The 16,656-nt window shown below is 37.1% G+C and overlaps 1 protein-coding gene across 2 annotated transcripts in view; it reads right to left on the bottom strand.

Moving 5' to 3' along the window:
• Window positions 1-1,787: 1,787 nt before the first annotated feature.
• LOC106871969 (casein kinase II subunit beta) overlaps window positions 1,788-16,656 on the bottom strand; it is a 22,975-nt gene continuing 8,106 nt past the window's right edge. For both annotated transcript variants that reach the window (XM_014918768.2, XM_014918760.2), the window contains exons 3-7: window positions 14,560-14,662; window positions 10,328-10,443; window positions 8,152-8,227; window positions 6,447-6,636; window positions 1,788-3,049 (exon numbers count right to left, since the gene is read on the bottom strand). In XM_014918768.2, the coding sequence (XP_014774254.1) occupies window positions 2,941-3,049; window positions 6,447-6,636; window positions 8,152-8,227; window positions 10,328-10,443; window positions 14,560-14,662 (594 nt within the window). In that variant the 3' untranslated portion in view covers window positions 1,788-2,940. The remainder of the gene's footprint in view (window positions 3,050-6,446; window positions 6,637-8,151; window positions 8,228-10,327; window positions 10,444-14,559; window positions 14,663-16,656) is intronic.

The following is a 16,656-nucleotide window of genomic DNA, read 5'->3' as shown; positions in this document are numbered from 1 at the left end:
GTAAAAGCAATCTTCACTATAGAAAGAATTTCTTGTTTTGGTACAATATGGTGGATAAACCAGCGACTTGCAGATATTTCATCAATGCCTGATGATGGTAGTCTCTTGTAACTTTGAGAGATGGTTCTGCAATTTGTTGGTGAACAACCTGCACATATGATTTGGTTATAGTGATCAACACACCCTCCATCAAATTGACGTTGCTTGAACAGGTACAAGGCAGCAAGTTGGCAGAAACGTTAGCACACCGGGTGAAATGCTTAGCGGTATTTCGTCTGCCGCTACGTTCTGAGTTCAAATTCCACCGAGGTCGACTTTGCCTTTCATTCTTTCGGGGTCGATAAATTAAGTACGTTACGCACTGGGATAGACGTAATTGACTTAATCCCTTTGTCTGTTCTTGTTTGTCCCTTCTATATTTTTAAATGGCGGCGAGTTGGCAGAAACATTAGCACACTGGGCGAAATGCTTAGCAGTATTTTGTCTGCCATTACGTTCTGAGTTCAAATTCTGCCGAGGTCAGCTTTGCCTTACATCCTTTCAGGGTCGATAAATTAAGCACCAGTTACACACTGGGGTCGATGTAATCAACTTAATACCTTTGTCTGTCCTTGCTTGTCCTCTCTTTGTTTAGCCCCTTGTGGGCAATAAAGAAATAAGATACATGGTGTACCATGTCAGGTGTCAAAGTAACCAGAATATGAGATGAGGTGTTTAGCCCAACAGCAATCACGAGTGCCACATCCTAACTTCTAGATCACGAGTTGTTTCAACCCCTCAATAACAAAACCAACCAGTCTCTCGAGTTTCCACATACAAATACCCATTACTTCCGTTTACAAAGCCAACTGTGATTAAATCAATAACAAAAAAATATCTGAATTCAAATTCCCTGTGGTCACCTGATTAAGAAGTTCACTAAGTAGATATGTGGGGTTCCAGATTTGAACCACCACTATGCTGTATCTTGGGCAAGTGTCTTCACCTATAATCACAAGTGGTTATATCTATCAAATGGAATTTACACCCATGCTAGCATGGAAGATGGATGTTAAATGATGATGATGATGATGATAACAAAAAATCATTGTCTGTTAGTGTTTACACTGTTCCAATTCTTCACCAAGACAAAAAACCCCCAAAAACCAAACAACTCAATATTGTTTAAGACATGTTCCTTTATGTCCCACAAAAGAACACATCTCAGAGATTCATGAGCTGATATGATAAACCAGACTCTTGAAAGTAATGCACAAGCATGGCAACACACTACTACAATGTCTGAAACAAGTGAAAGGATTTAACGTGTTTAGCACCAACCAAACAAGACATCTAAACAGTTTCTACATGGTTAAATGACTGGAGAGAAATAGCTACCAAATTTTCGTCTTGCAAGGGAGAAAACATTAGGCAATGTAACAAGATAACCAATACCTGCTGGATTTCTTATTAATCACAGGTCTGACCTAGGGCAAAAAGCAACAACAGGACTAATGATCATTGCAATTTTGATTCAACATTAAAAACAAAAATGACAAAGAATTCTCTATGACAGCAGAAATTTTTAGGATTTGTCATTTTATTCAAATTATGTACACAATAATTTGGTTTTTGTAATACTTGCCAACCCCCACATACCAAATTTTCTTAATGGGTGAAAAAAAAAAACATCCCCAGACAAAGACAAAAATTATACCTGTAAGATTACTGTGGTCTGAGGTAACTGTGAGCTGGTTGCCAGCATCTAGAATTGATTAGTAATGAAAAACCAGCTAAAGCAAGTCAGATGTGTTAAAAGATAGAAGAGTTGATTTTATTGATGCATAAATATACAGTCACCGCAAGCTTTCTAACAAGGAAAACGTGAGTGAAATTAATTTGGAGGAAAGAGAAGACGTGAATTTCATATCTATATATATTCATTTATATAAAACTGTAATTGAGTTAGATCTCCTTGTGGTCTAACATCCATTGTTATTAGTTTTGATGGGAAAAATAAGTTAGAAAGAAAAATTTAGTTTGCTTTATATTGTATGTATTAAGTCATTTGGGTGTGTTTACATTTGATGATGAGGGGGATGGAGGTAGTAATGATGAAAGGGCCAGTGAGAAGAGAGAAAAAAAGACAAAAAAAAACCCCCCACCCCTTTATCTAAAACAGAAACCAGATGAAGTCAGTCAGTGAAATAAAATTTAAATTAAAAATAAAATTTTTCTATTACTTAGGGAGAAATTGTATAAAGTAAATGTTGCATATATTCACAGTATACAGAGTCAAGATCAGGTGATTAACAAACACTATGGAAGGGTTAAGATTTGCTCAGCACTTGATAGACCCAGCAGTTGTTCTGTACAAGCTGTACAGATCACCAATGACTCAGTGATGGTGGATAATAACGCTGATTGTAGCTATTAAAATAGCGTGTATATCACAGACACACACACCAATGTAATATTTGTCATTTCCATTCTCCGTCTGATTTCTTCATTTTCAATGCTAATAATTGTCTTAAGCATTAAGGAGAGATGCAAAAAATATCAAAACAATTTAATACAGTTTATGATTTCAGTCAGAAAACCAGAGAAACATGAGAAAACAGTCTCCAGAATAATTACTATAGGTATCAGAATGGTATTTGCTTTTCCTTCCACTTCCAAAGTAGTTGTTTGTCCATCTTTTGAAACACTTCCACGTGCAGATTACAGAAAAAAAACCAGCTGGAATTTCCATAGTAACAGCAGGTTAACTACAAATGGTTGCAGCTAGATGACATTTCAGAACTGATTGCTATATATATAAAAAAAAAGGGGGAGAAAAAAAAAATAAAAGAGACAGGAAGAGTTTTTGTCAGTAACAAAGATACAATTTTTTTTTTTCTTTTTTTACAGGAACTGACAGCTGGTCTGCTCAGAGTCGGCACTTGTGGTTGACACAGTAGCCTACCTTTTGCTATTACTGTGTCCCATTCCCCTAATGGGCATTTTGAAATTGGCAGCAGCCTGATACTGGAGTTGATATGCTAATGGGTGAATCTTGAAACCATATAATCTGAAAATATATATGAATGCGAGATTAAAAGATAATCAGATGAATACAGACTGCTACAGCAGACTCAAGGGTTTTAGACAAACAAAAAAAACCCAAAACAAATACTTCAAGAATAGTCTTGTAACTTCCTTTAAACTCTCATACTAAGAATTCAAAGCATTTAAAAAAATACATGTACCATCAGTTCCTTCTCAAGAACACCTTCCTTCTATTTTCATTGTTGTTTGTTCCTTCTCGAGCCATGCTCGGCTCATAAGGGCAGGTTTCTTGGTTTCATTGGTGTATAGGTTCCCCACCTGGACAGGGTGACGGACCGTCGCAGGTGAGCTGCTAAAGGCAAGAGGAAAGAGCGAGAAATTCTACCACTTGCTTGAATTTCTAGGGTTTAAAGAAGCTGGACAATGTAAGCAAAAGTGAAGATCTATTTCTTTTTCTCAAGAAACCGAACCGAATCATTCCTGTGATTAAAGTTGAAGTGGTAGAATTTCTAACTTGAATTAACCTGAGATTTGAAACTTCTAAGGAGATATTGGCCAGAAAGGCTGTGCTTTAAAGCAATTTGCACTATTTGCTTATTAATTTCACTCCAAGTCATATATAACAGCAAAAATGAATTACAAAATGAAGGGAATTAAGAGCATTTTTGCAATAAATAAAAGCATTTAATAAACTAAATAATGTAGCCAGAGAAATAATTTTATGTCATGCCAGTGCCGCTAGACTGGCTCCCGTGCAGGTGGCACATAAAAGCACCCACTACACTCTCGGAGTCGTTGGCGTTAGGAAGGGCATCCAGCTATAGAAACTCTGCCAAATCAGATTGGAGCCTGGTGCAGCCTTCTGGCTTGCCAGTCCTCAGTCAAATCGTCCAACCCATGCTAGCATGGAAAGCGGACGTTAAACGATGATGATGATGATGATATTTAAAAAGGTTTCAATAATATATGCGCAGGAGTGGCTGTGCGGTTAGTCGCTTGCTTACCAACCACATGGTTCCGGGTTCAGTCCTACTGTGTAGCACCTTGGGCAAGTGCTAGCTTCAGGCTGACCAAAGCCTTGTCAGTGGATTTGGTAGACGGAAACTAAAAGAAGCCCGTCGTATATATATGTATGTGTGTGTATATGTTTGTCCCCGCAACATCGCTTGACAACCGATGCTGGTGTGTTTACGTCCCCGCAACTTAGCGGTTCGGCAAAAGAGACCAATAGAATAAGTACTAGGCTTACAAAGAATAAGTCCTGGGGTCGATTTGCTCGACTAAAGGCGGTGCTCCAGCATGGCCACAATCGAATGACTGCAACAAGTAAAAGAGTATAACTAATGGTTCACTAATTTTCTTGTACTTATCTGTAATTAAAGTAGTCTGAGACAAAAATTCCATAATAGATATATGTAAAAACTTTAGCTGTGTTCCAAATATCATTTTTATATATTTTGATAAATGAAAAAGTTGTCTTATGAAAGCAGTCCATATTTAATTTAAGCACAGAAATATAGTAATGAAATGGTTTAACTCCCTTCCATACCACTTCTGAGTCTTTGGTACACAACATCTAAAATGCTTATATTTCAAAATAAACCTTCCATCTTAATATGCTAGAACCTTTTTGTTAAATCATTTTCTTAACACTAGCTTGACAATGAACCAATCGTTTCAGCAAATCCTAAATTCTCAATTGTTTTTGAAATAAACAAACACACAAGCTGTGTATTTCATTAGAGATATGGCCACAAAATGTTGAAGTCCCTGTGAACTAGTAACATATCTTTAGCCCAAGTAACTGGTTGGTTGTTACATAATTGAAACCATTAAAACAAAAACTATTCATAGAGTTCTGATGACAGTAAGGATTGCAATTACATAGAATTTATATTTATGTATAGGGACAGGTGTGGTAGGAAGTTTGCTATAATGATTTATAATAATGAATTAATGAATTGTACTGAACAAGGTTTTCAAGGGTCATTGGTCGGTGGGCGCCGGCGCCCCTCCCATTTCTATTTCATTCTTTTTGTTATCACCATCTCATTAATGTCTATGTCCAGCCCGCAGCTTCTTTATGTCTGTCTGTCCTTGTTCGTCCCCTCTTTGTAAGGCCTTAATGGCCAATATATATGAAATAAAGAAGCTTGCTTCCCAACCACATGGTTCTGGGTCAGTCCCACTGCTTGGCACCATGGGCAAGTGTCTTCTACTATAGCCTCAAGCCTTGTGAGTGGATTTGGTAGACAGAAACTGAAAGCCTGTCGTGTGTATGTATGTATGTATATATTTACCAGTGAATAGTATTTCACTGAAATAGTATATCCATACAAAGCTTAGATAGATTTCTTCAGCTAGCCTGCCGTGCTACTTCAGGCTGATGACGAGCAAAGACTCAGAAACATGTCCCTGAATGCAGGCTGGGCTGGTTGGAGGAGTTTGTCTCCCCCTTGTATGGATAAGGGCACAGAAATTGTGTCAAGGCCTAATAGGAAGCAGTCTGGCTTCCTAGGGTTAAACAACAGTAGTATATTCCCTTATTGGGACTGTCACGTTAAGTTGGCAGTATACAACTACTTTATATATATATATATATATATATATATATATATATATAGATAGATAGATAGATAGAGAGAAAGAGACCACTAAGCTATCAGGATGTAAACACACCAACATCAGTTGTCAAGCAATGGTGGGGGAACACACACACACATGCACGTGTGTGTTTGTTCTCCACCATCGCTTGACAACCAATGTTGGTGAGTTTACATCCTCGTAACTTAACAGTTTCGCAGAAGAGCCCAACAGAATAAGTACTAGGCTCACAAAGAGTATGTCCTGGGCTCAATTTATTCAACTAGGAGACAGTGCTCCTGCATGGCTGCAGTCAAATGACTGGAACAAGCGAAAAAATATACATATATATATATATATATAGGCGCAGGAGTGGCTGTGTGGTAAGTAGCTTGCTTACCAACCACATGGTTCCGGGTTCAGTCCCACTGCGTGGCACCTTGGGCAAGTGTCTTCTACTATAGCCTCGGGCCGACCAAAGCCTTGTGAGTGGATTTGGTAGACGGAAACTGGAAGAAGTCCATCGTATATATGTATATATATGTATGTGTTTGTCCCACCCCCCAGCATCACTTGACAACCGATGCTGGTGTGTTCACATCCCCATAACTTAGCGGTTCGGCAAAAAGTGACCTGATAGAATAAGTACTAGGCTTACAAAGAATAAGTCCTGGGGTCGATTTGATTCAACTAAAGGCGGTGCTCCAGCATGGCCGCAGTCAAATGACTGAAACAAGTAAAAGAGTAAAAGAGTATATATATATATATATATACATACACACACACAGATTCCCTACTGTCAGATTATTGCTGGTGAAAAGCAATCAGCACTCTACCTTGGAATAAACTGGTTTGCAGGACGCTTAGGTCTGTATTCTGGATGGACCATGAACAACATGTGTGGGAAACCAGAGCCAAAATATGCTCCATCCGTGTGGTGATGACGAGAAGACTTAGGTGTGTAAACATCTTGGCATTTTGGACAGTACAGCTTCACCATTGCTTCACCAGGTACATCAGTGAGACCTGTTAAATACACAAGGGGAATAACTTAAATAGTTGCAGTATTCAGAAAAGAAGAAAAAAAATGATTCTTCATACTGTACATGCCTAAGCAATAACAACAAAATAATTATCGGTTTAGAATGAAAAAATAAAACTCACAAGAATAAGAAAATATTTAACCTTTTTTTCTTTTAAGGGCTCATCATCATCATCGTTTAACGTCCGCTTTCCATGCTAGCATGGGTTGGACGATTTGACTGAGGACTGGTGAAACCGGATGGCAACACCAGGCTCCAATCTGATTTTGCAGAGTTTCTACAGCTGGATGCCCTTCCTAACGCCAACCACTCAGAGAGTGTAGTGGGTGCTTTTACGTGTCACCCGCACGAAGGCCAGTCAGGCGGTACTGGCAACAGCAATACAATACTGCTTTTTTAAAGACAACTCTGTAAAGTCACACACTAGTTTTCAGCAACAAGTTTGACAAAGTAAAATTTAAACTTACAAATTTTATGAATAAACCGGTCATAGACATTCCTACACTTAACAAAATACACAACCATTAAACCTTTCAAATAAACTCCATGAGCACTCAGCATAAGGTTTTCACTATGCATAAACGATCCAGGTTCACTTAGCCAGTTCATTAAGCTGTCAGCCTACCAGTGGCCACTAGACAATGAATTATCTCTTAGTCAGTCCCTCAGCAACATGTCAGCTAAGCAGTAAACACTCAGTTAAAAAACATAACTAACATAGTCATAGTTAATCTGACTATCCAAATTCAATGTTAAGAAATTTTTAATAAATTAACAACACTTTTAATAAATTCACTTCGTTCTTTCTTTAACACTTGCTTTCATAAATACATAAAAGGGACAGTGAATTGTTTGAGCAGTCATTTTTATATAACTATCTCATTCATTTTAACTAGAGTGTGTACACATGAAACAGAGCTCCTGCTGGGCCAAGCCTATAATCCATTTGAAAAGTAGCTATTCCATTTAGATTACTTATGAGCTGAGAAAAGGCATGAACATTTCAAGTTACCATTTCATCATCATCATCATTGTTTAACGTCCGCTTTCCATGCTAGCATGGGTTGGACGATTTGGCTGAGGACTGGCAAGCCAGAAGGCTGCACCAGGCTCCAATCTGATCTGGCAGAGTTTCTACAGCTAGATTCCCTAATTAGAAAATGTACTGAATACAAATGTATTAGGATATGTAGAATATGAATCCTTGCAAATTAGTTTTTCTAATCAACGGTCCCCCCCACCCCAGAAGCTTAGTCAGAGAAGGGAAATATCAATGACCGTTTTCCAAGCTCCCACTTTCAGGTGCTAAGTGATGGTGATAAACTGGACGATGGACTGGTATTGGCTTCTAGGTAATGTTTTAAGAGGTGAAAAATAAAAATATACCTCAACCATAAGCATGCAAAATCAGTAATGGTGTTTCAATTCATGACAGCAACACTTTCGCAACTCAACTATTCGATGAGGACTGACATGAGAACTTAATCAGCAAACTTACCAATAGGTAGCATGGGTTGGTTCTCACAATAAACCCGAGGACAGTAACCAAAGTCACCTTGCTGCCATTTTTCAATCTGTCAAAACAACAATGTCTTTATGAAATACAGGTGATGTACTGCTAGGTGGCAATATTTGTTTCATAAATCAAATGGTTATACTACAGTTCTAATTCACTGCAGACCACTTCTAAACAGTAGTTTAATTCTATAGTTGTCTATATTCTTATAATAGAGGTTTATAATTATTTTATACTAATTTAGATGCTGAATTAGAATTTCAGTGTATTTGTTTCTGCAGTAAAGCAAGTTTTCTAAAGCTACATATCATATAATAATTGTGTTCCAAACATTTTACTGCAGGCAAACATAAAACAAAGAATATAAATTTAAAAAATTGAGTTTAAGGAATGCATAAATCTATTTACAAGTGTGTAGTAACCATTATCCTATATTTAGAATAAATGTTTATATCACACTAATTATAGTTGCATAGCTACAAATTGAGGGGAAAGAGTACAGTCAAATCAACCCCAGTAGTTAACAGGTGCATGTTTAAATCAACAACAGCAAGATTGTATAAGGATGGAACTAAATCCTGCAAGACTCATTTTAAAGGCATGTTATTGATGATAATAGAAATAAACTGAACAATTGCTTTTGATTCACACTGGATTAAAATGCACTTCGCTTCATGCTTGGAAACCAAATTTTCCAGAGACTTTAGCATGAGAAATTATTAATCATTCCTCACATACCTACACATTTCCTATGAGCTGATGCAGCAAGAGTTGGCCCAGGATCTTGCTAGCATGTAAGATTAAGAAGAGATTTCTCTAAGGGCTAAATCAACAGTAATATCAATACGTCTAAAGTACATTTTGGATAATGTTTACCATAAGAAAGTAATATACTTTTACTAGTTTCAGTCATTTGACTACTTCAACTCACTTAAGGTCTAAAGTGACTCACAGCTATCATAGAAAACAACTTGCCTAGCATGCCTTGTAGAAAATTAATATGGAAGGCGATGTGAACTTTTTATCCATTTGGCCTGTGCTTTGATCAAGTAGACCTATAGTGAAAGGCATTCAACCATGATCATACCAATGGTTTAAGGATATGTAGGACTTCATTATCCAATGTGTTCTTTTCTTTTCCAAGACTGTAAGGTGTAATGTTAGAGAAATTTGGCTGCTATATGCAGCAAATCAAATAATCATTATAGGAAACCCTCTGTTGAAACAGGTCCATTCTATAAATGCATTTTTACAATTCTATTGTCAATTTTTGCTTAAGATATTTACAAAGACATTTCCAACAGCATTTATTAACATTTGATAAAATAGTTTTTTTCAAATATTCACAAAAATTGAAGCAGTAAGAAGTATTTTGCTAATTTTTGGCATGCCCTAAATGAACTAAAGATTTAATTAAGATATAAGAGTGGAGACAGTTAGTACCGTAGTTGGGATTTATTGGGTGTAAGAAAACAGGAATAAACCACAGAACTTAAAAAAGGTTAAAATGATGGTTTAGTAAGCAGAAATAAAATACAGCAATCATGTAGCCAAACCAAGCTAACAAACCCATTACAAATACCTGATCATACTAGAATGGATGCAGCTGTACGCTTAGATATTTACTCCCATTGCTAGATGAAGTTTTACTAACTGATGAAAAGATAACTAGGTTGTTTGAGACAGAATATCTTCAAAATTTAAACCCATAATTAATTCTGATAAAAATTCATATTCAAACAACAGGAGATGATAATTTTAACCCATCAGCATTCAGATTACTCTGTCAAATGTAACACTTATCCAATGACATTGTTTTGAATTAATCATGCATTATCTCATAGCTCAGATTTCGATGATATGATTATTTAGTTTCAGAACAACATCGTCAGGTAGATGTGAGAGGCTGGATCTGTTTGGTCTGAACATAAAACAGGTAGAATATTTAAGCCAGACATAGCTGGTTTAAATGCTAATGGGTTAAAGAAACTGTTAATATTAACATTCCATTCCCAACCGTCTTTAAACGATCCTAAAGAGAATTAAATGTGTGAATACGACGCTACACACTAGGGGGAAGCCTTAAGCTAAATCTGAAAATGTATTTTAAATAGAACAGCAATAGAAAATAAAAAAGCTGGTTAACGGCTAAGCTTACCATTTGAGCTATGCCCCTATTTGTCATTATGTAGCGTGCATGGATCAAACCATACAGCATCTCAGCAGCTTGCTCAATCAAATCACTTTGGTTTGGATTATCTTCAAGTTCATCATCTGTATAAAGATAAATCATTTACAGCCATCAACTCTCGCCCAACCAGTTCCGATCAACAAACCCTGCAGAAAGGAATTACTGTGTGTGTGTGTGTGTGTGTGTCTCTGTGTATGTGTAATAAAAATAAAACAGCAAAAAAAGAAAAAAGAATTTTGGAAACGGATGCAAACTTGCAAAATTCATATTTAAAAAAAAACAAAAAAAAAACAAAACACCACTACAAAAATTATAACCAGAAATTGCGGGAGGAGAAAATGCACAACTCCTTTAATCATATCTAAATTCTCTATATAAAAAAAGCCATGCCTCTAATGGCAATAAAATATATTGAATTGCAGCATATGACATTCAAGATTCTCAGGACTAAGTAATTGTCTAATCAGTTGATCAGTTATAAGTTAGTTAATGTATTATCCATACTTCTTATACCTAGTTACTAAATTTACATCATCATAATCATTTTAACTCCACCCCCTCTCTTTTCCATGCATGCATGGAGTTTATTGAAGCAGGTGTTCTACAGCAAGATGGTCTGTTGGCCACTAATTCTCACCCATTTCCAAGCAAGACATGTTTTTAGAGAATGACACTGCTTGCAATGACAGTGACATTCATCTACAACTACCACACAATGTCAAGGCAAGGGCACATGTAATCACATTTCTAATCAATCATTTACTGCGGTCCTGTACTTCTGGTCTTCATTTGCTTTCTTCTACAGTACGTAAGTTCCCTATGTTATCAAGATCGAAAAATCTTCAGTTGTTGCATCTTCAACACCTACATACAACAACGCATATACATATATATACAATGGGTTCCCTTCAGTTTCCATCTACCAAATCCACTGATAAGGCTTTGGTTGGCCCAGAACACTTGCCCAAGGTGCCATGCAATGGGACTGAATTCATAAGCATGTGGTTGGGAAGCAAGTATTTAAAATTCAAATGGCTTTAAGATCTTGCAATTGGTTAGTTAATCAAACATCTTCAATTTTCTCAGACTATTAGAATCCTTTTGCTAAGGAAAATATGCGTGTCATAGAAAATGCCACTTCCTTAGAATATGTATTCATCTGCTACATAATTCCACAATATCCTAACTGCTAACTGCTGAAGCACCGTATCACCTGCATCAATTTCATAGATCTTGATTGATGGTTCTAACTCATCATAAGCTAGAGGCAAACCCTTCATTTCAGATGCAATGCAATAAATTATATAAATATGAAACACTAAAATATATTCTATTTCAGCCTAAAGACAGCAGTAAAATTTAGCCGTCCTAAAATATTATCTTCAGATTTCCCCCCCTCTCTTTTCATGAAACAAATATTAAAGTCAGACAGAAAAACAAACACACTTGAAGGCAGTTCAAATTGAGAATGTCATATGCAAGGTGTGAGACAAGAACAACAAATTTCTTTTGAAAACAAAATGAACATTCCATCAGACAGGGTCATGGCAGGAAGCAGACAAATTCTTACCATAGTACTGAGACCAGCATTTGTTAGGATATATCTAGCATGAATCAGTCCATAAAGCATGTCAGCAGCCTGCTCCAGCTGGTCTTTATTAACGCAGTCATCCCCATCATCGTCTAACACAAGAAAACAGATCTTCACAGTGAAGAAGCTTGGACAGATACAATGTGATAATAGAGTTTACACAAGCTATTAACAGCCAGCAGTCACACTTAAATTAGAACATATACAATCACAATACAATTTCAGTAAAAATTAGTTCTGAAAACTTTCACATTTTCATTTGCTTTGCAATTAAGAACATGACAGTCATAGAAAACTTACCTATGTCTTTCAGTTAGTACATTTGTGTTAGTGAAGGAGTATACACTGTCTAAATTTGTGAAGGTAGCCATATGATATAGAATCTAAAGCAGCTACCTTCTTTTTCTTTTTTTTTTGACTATATATAGCCTATCTGTACTTAGGTAATCTAGTTTATCTGATATACTTCTACCTTATCTTCATATTTCTTTCGAGTGTTTACATAACATTGAAATTTATGTCCATTCCGCTGCATGAAGGTTGATATGGAGTTAAACAGCAACTACTCTATTCTCTCTTTTACTTTTCCCTGAATGTCTTTTTTTTCTAAAACAAGGAAGCAAGTTCTGATGCTATGAACAGGACTCTTGGTCCTTTCTAACATTAGGATGACTGTTTGGAGGTGCAAACAAATTCTAAACTATGGACAAAGCACGTTTGTCCACCCATATATGCATACAGCGACACTGAAAAAAAGTTACCTCCCTTCTATACTATAACTTCACAAACACTTGGAAATATATTCAAAACGTCTCAACTATATTTTCATGTTCTTTCCGAATGCAAAGCGACATGTTTCTCATGAAAATGGACTGCATTTGAAACTAATGTAAAAGCTTTGTGCATTATCACATCCAAGATCTGCTGTGCTGAAGTGAATTAGGAATGCAACAATCTCTGCTAATTTCTTATGCAAGCTAAAAAGTGCAAATATTACAACAGTTTATCTGTGAGAGAAATGCTGACTGATGTCACAAGAAAGCCATCACAACAAAATAATACAATCTGCAAACCACTGTAAAATGATCTCCTAAACACAAATATTTAATGATTGACATTTACAGAGACATCAAATTTATTAGATTAATACTAGCAAGGAACTGTTTTGATCTCACCAAAAGCTACTGGTTTTACTAATAACCAGTCAACTGTAATGATATATTTTTATACAACAGGAATAAATGCTGGCATGGCTATATGGTTAAGAAGCAAAATACATTTAACTGTTCATTCCCACTGTGTGGGTACTGTCAGTGTTTTCTACAGACATGGGTTAATCAAGCATTGTGAGTGAAGTTGGTAGATGGAAACAGTGAGAAGCCCATTCCATATACATCTGTACTTATGAGTGTCTCCCCCTTGTCTTAACAGGTATACACTAATTGAAAAAAAAGGCATCATTTGTTTACAATATATCCAAGTAAACATGCCAAGCCATAGAGTTGTTCAATGTTGAAAGCAAGATGGGAAAAATGTTACTTTCCTCGAAAACAGAAGAGTGTTGGTAACAGGAAGAGCATTTGGCCACAGAAAATCTACCTCAAACAAGTTACATCTGCCCCATGCAAGTATAGAAAAGTGGAGGTTAAAACGATATTGAAAATTGCATCTCTATTGCAGCTGATGCTTTTAATATTTTTAATCTAATTAGCAACTAATTTCTAATTTCTCTGATTTAGAGAAACCTCATTATTCTTGCTCAAAGTTCAAACTGAACAACCAGATGAATTTTCATCTCCAGTTATAATATCTGTTTCTTTACAATGTCTCATGGTCAAAAGTATTCCATGATATTGAATGGTCTTAATGCAATGAGCTGAATCTTTAACAAGCTGTTGTATATACTAGTCACCACATACAGAGTCTGTAGTCAAAGAGTTCAGATCAAACTTTGATCAGAATGATCTGATACTTATCCTCAGCTGTAAGCTTAACTGTGTCACAATAAAGTAGAAGGGTTTTGATACAAAACACAACAAAAATAAGTAACATTTTAAAAGTTTAAAGCATAGCAAGGTAGCACTCATGAAATTTTTGCAGGGTTTCCAAAACTGGCAAAGGAGGTACCCATGTGTTATCTTCAGATTGGAGACCTTAACTGAATGTTTACAACATAGTAGATGAAAAGGTAATAGAGGGTGAAACAGGGAGATGAATTAGTTCTATTGAATTTCACTGACAAGGCTTGGAACAACTCAAGGCTATAGAAAAAGCCACTTGTCCAATGTACTGTGCAGAGGGATTGAACTGGGAACTTCTTAACCACAAAGTCATTCACATCCCCAAGTGCACCTAATTGAATAGCTTGATCATTTGGTCATAGTCATCATCATCATTTAGTGTCTGCTTCCATGCTGGCATGGGTTGGACAGTTCGACTGAAACTGGTAAGCCAGAGAGCTGCACTAAGTTCCAGTTTGGTTTGGCATGGTTTCTCTGGTTGGATGCCCTTCCTAACACCAACCATTCCAAGAGTATAATGGATGTGTCTCATGGAAAAAAAAATTTTTTAAATTAAGAACCAAGACAAAAGCCAATAGATTGAGTACCTGGCTCGAGGTCTAATATCATATCCAGAGCCTGTCTATAATGAGGGACTTGTTCATTGAGACCTGTTAAGTTGAATTTGTCTTGAATATAATCTTCATCAACCTGCAATAAATAAATAAAAGATTAATTACACAAATTACATGCTAAGAAAGTAAAACAGCAAAGATATGTATCATAGTAATAGCACTAATTATAGAAATGTACACTAACTCTTTCACCGATAACCGAATGTATGCTAGCAAATAATTATTAATAGAATTAGTAGAACAGAGAACACCAAAGTACTGCTACTACAATAAGATTATTGATATTGGTATTTAACCCCAGGTAAACCCTAAGTAAGAAGGGAAATAAGTAGTCAAATTCATTCAAGCTACACCCATATTCTTTTCAAGCATCTTCATCATAATCATCGTTTAACGTCCGCTTTCCATGCTGGCATGGGTTGGATGGTTTGACTGGGGACTGGTGAGCCAGATGGCTGCACCAGGCTCCAATCTGATCTGGTAAAGTTTCTACAGCTGGATGCCCTTCCTAAAGTCAACCACTCCCAGAGTGTAGAGGGTGCTTTTACATGCCACCGGCACGAGGGCCAGTCAAGCAGTACTGGCAAAGGCCACGCTCACATGGTGTTTTTACGTGTCACCTTCACAGGAGCCAGTCCAGCGGTACTGGCATCACCCTCGCTCGAATGTTGTTTTCCACGTACCACCGGCACAAGTGCCAGTAAGGCAACACTGGTAACGATCACGCTCACATGGTACTTTTCACTCTAACCAATGTATCCATTTTAAGGTGGTAGATACAAACGGAAAGAGATTTGACTGCTATTTCTCACAAATATATCAATTACATAAAAAGTCCTAACACCTAACTTCACAGTAAAATATAGTCTTGTTTCTATATATTAACAATAACCTACACAACATTGGTATCCTATGAATTGTGCCAGTCATGAATTTTTTTAATTATCATTGTTTTAATGTCCACTTTTCCATGTTTGCACTTAATTTGTGAAGGCAGATTTTTCTATGGTCAGATGCCCTTCCTGCCGCCAACACTCACCTGTCGCGAAGATATTATTTCTCCAAGACCAGACATGTTTTCATGAAAAATTGGAAACAGGACACTGCATGCATGATGGAAACACTCGTTTACAACTATCATGTGAAGTCTAGGCAAGAAGACAGTAACACACACATGAATGTGTGTGTGTGTGCATATATATACATATATAAAATCCTCATAGTTTAACGTCCGTTTTCCATGCTGGCATGGGTTGGATGGTTGGATGGTTCGACTGAGGGTCTGGGAAGCCTGGAGGCTGAACCAGGCTCCAATATGATCTGGCAGTGTTTTGCTACAGCTGGAGGCCCTTCCTAACGCCAACCACTCCGAGTGTACCGGGTGCTTTTTATGTTCCACTGGCACTGGTATCCGCCACGTTCGGACAGTGCTTTTCATGTGCCACCGGCACAGGAGCCAGTCGGGACAAGGGGGCTGGCATCGACCACATTTGGATGATATAAAATGGGTTTTTTCAGTTCTCATCTACTGACAAGGCTTTGGTTAGCCTGGGGTTATAGAAGACACATGCCAAAGGTGCCACTCAGAGACTGAATCTGAAACTTCTTACCTCACAGCCATGCTCATGCCTATATTTTGTTTACATTTATTGAAGAAGCCATCAATAGTTTGGGAGAAACATGTGAGATGTTGATGACTTGTTAAGTAACACTGAAACTGGTGGGCTTGATCCTCATTCCAAGCTGCCAAAAGTTCCTTATGGTCCTAATTTCTAAAAATGGAGATTCAATGCAGAATGGTCATGGTTAGAATGCCTTTTGATCATAGATCTAATCCATCAGAACAGACCAGGATGAAAACAACATCACATAACGCCCAATTTTCCATGAGTCAGACTGAATTTGTTGAAGCAGATTTTCTATGATCAAATACCCTTCCTGTTGCCAGTTCTAACCTGCTTCCAGTTTCCATCAACCAAATTCAGCGTTTGAGCGAGATCGTTGCCAGTGCCGCTAGACTGGCTCTTGTGCGGATGGCACATAAAATACACCATTTTGAGCGTGGCCGTT

Source organism: Octopus bimaculoides, chromosome 8, assembly GCF_001194135.2.
Source record: "Octopus bimaculoides isolate UCB-OBI-ISO-001 chromosome 8, ASM119413v2, whole genome shotgun sequence".
NCBI classification, from domain to species: Eukaryota; Metazoa; Mollusca; class Cephalopoda; order Octopoda; family Octopodidae; genus Octopus; species Octopus bimaculoides.
The sequence above is the reverse complement of the archived record's forward strand: the minus strand, read 5'-3'. Positions and strand labels throughout refer to the sequence as shown.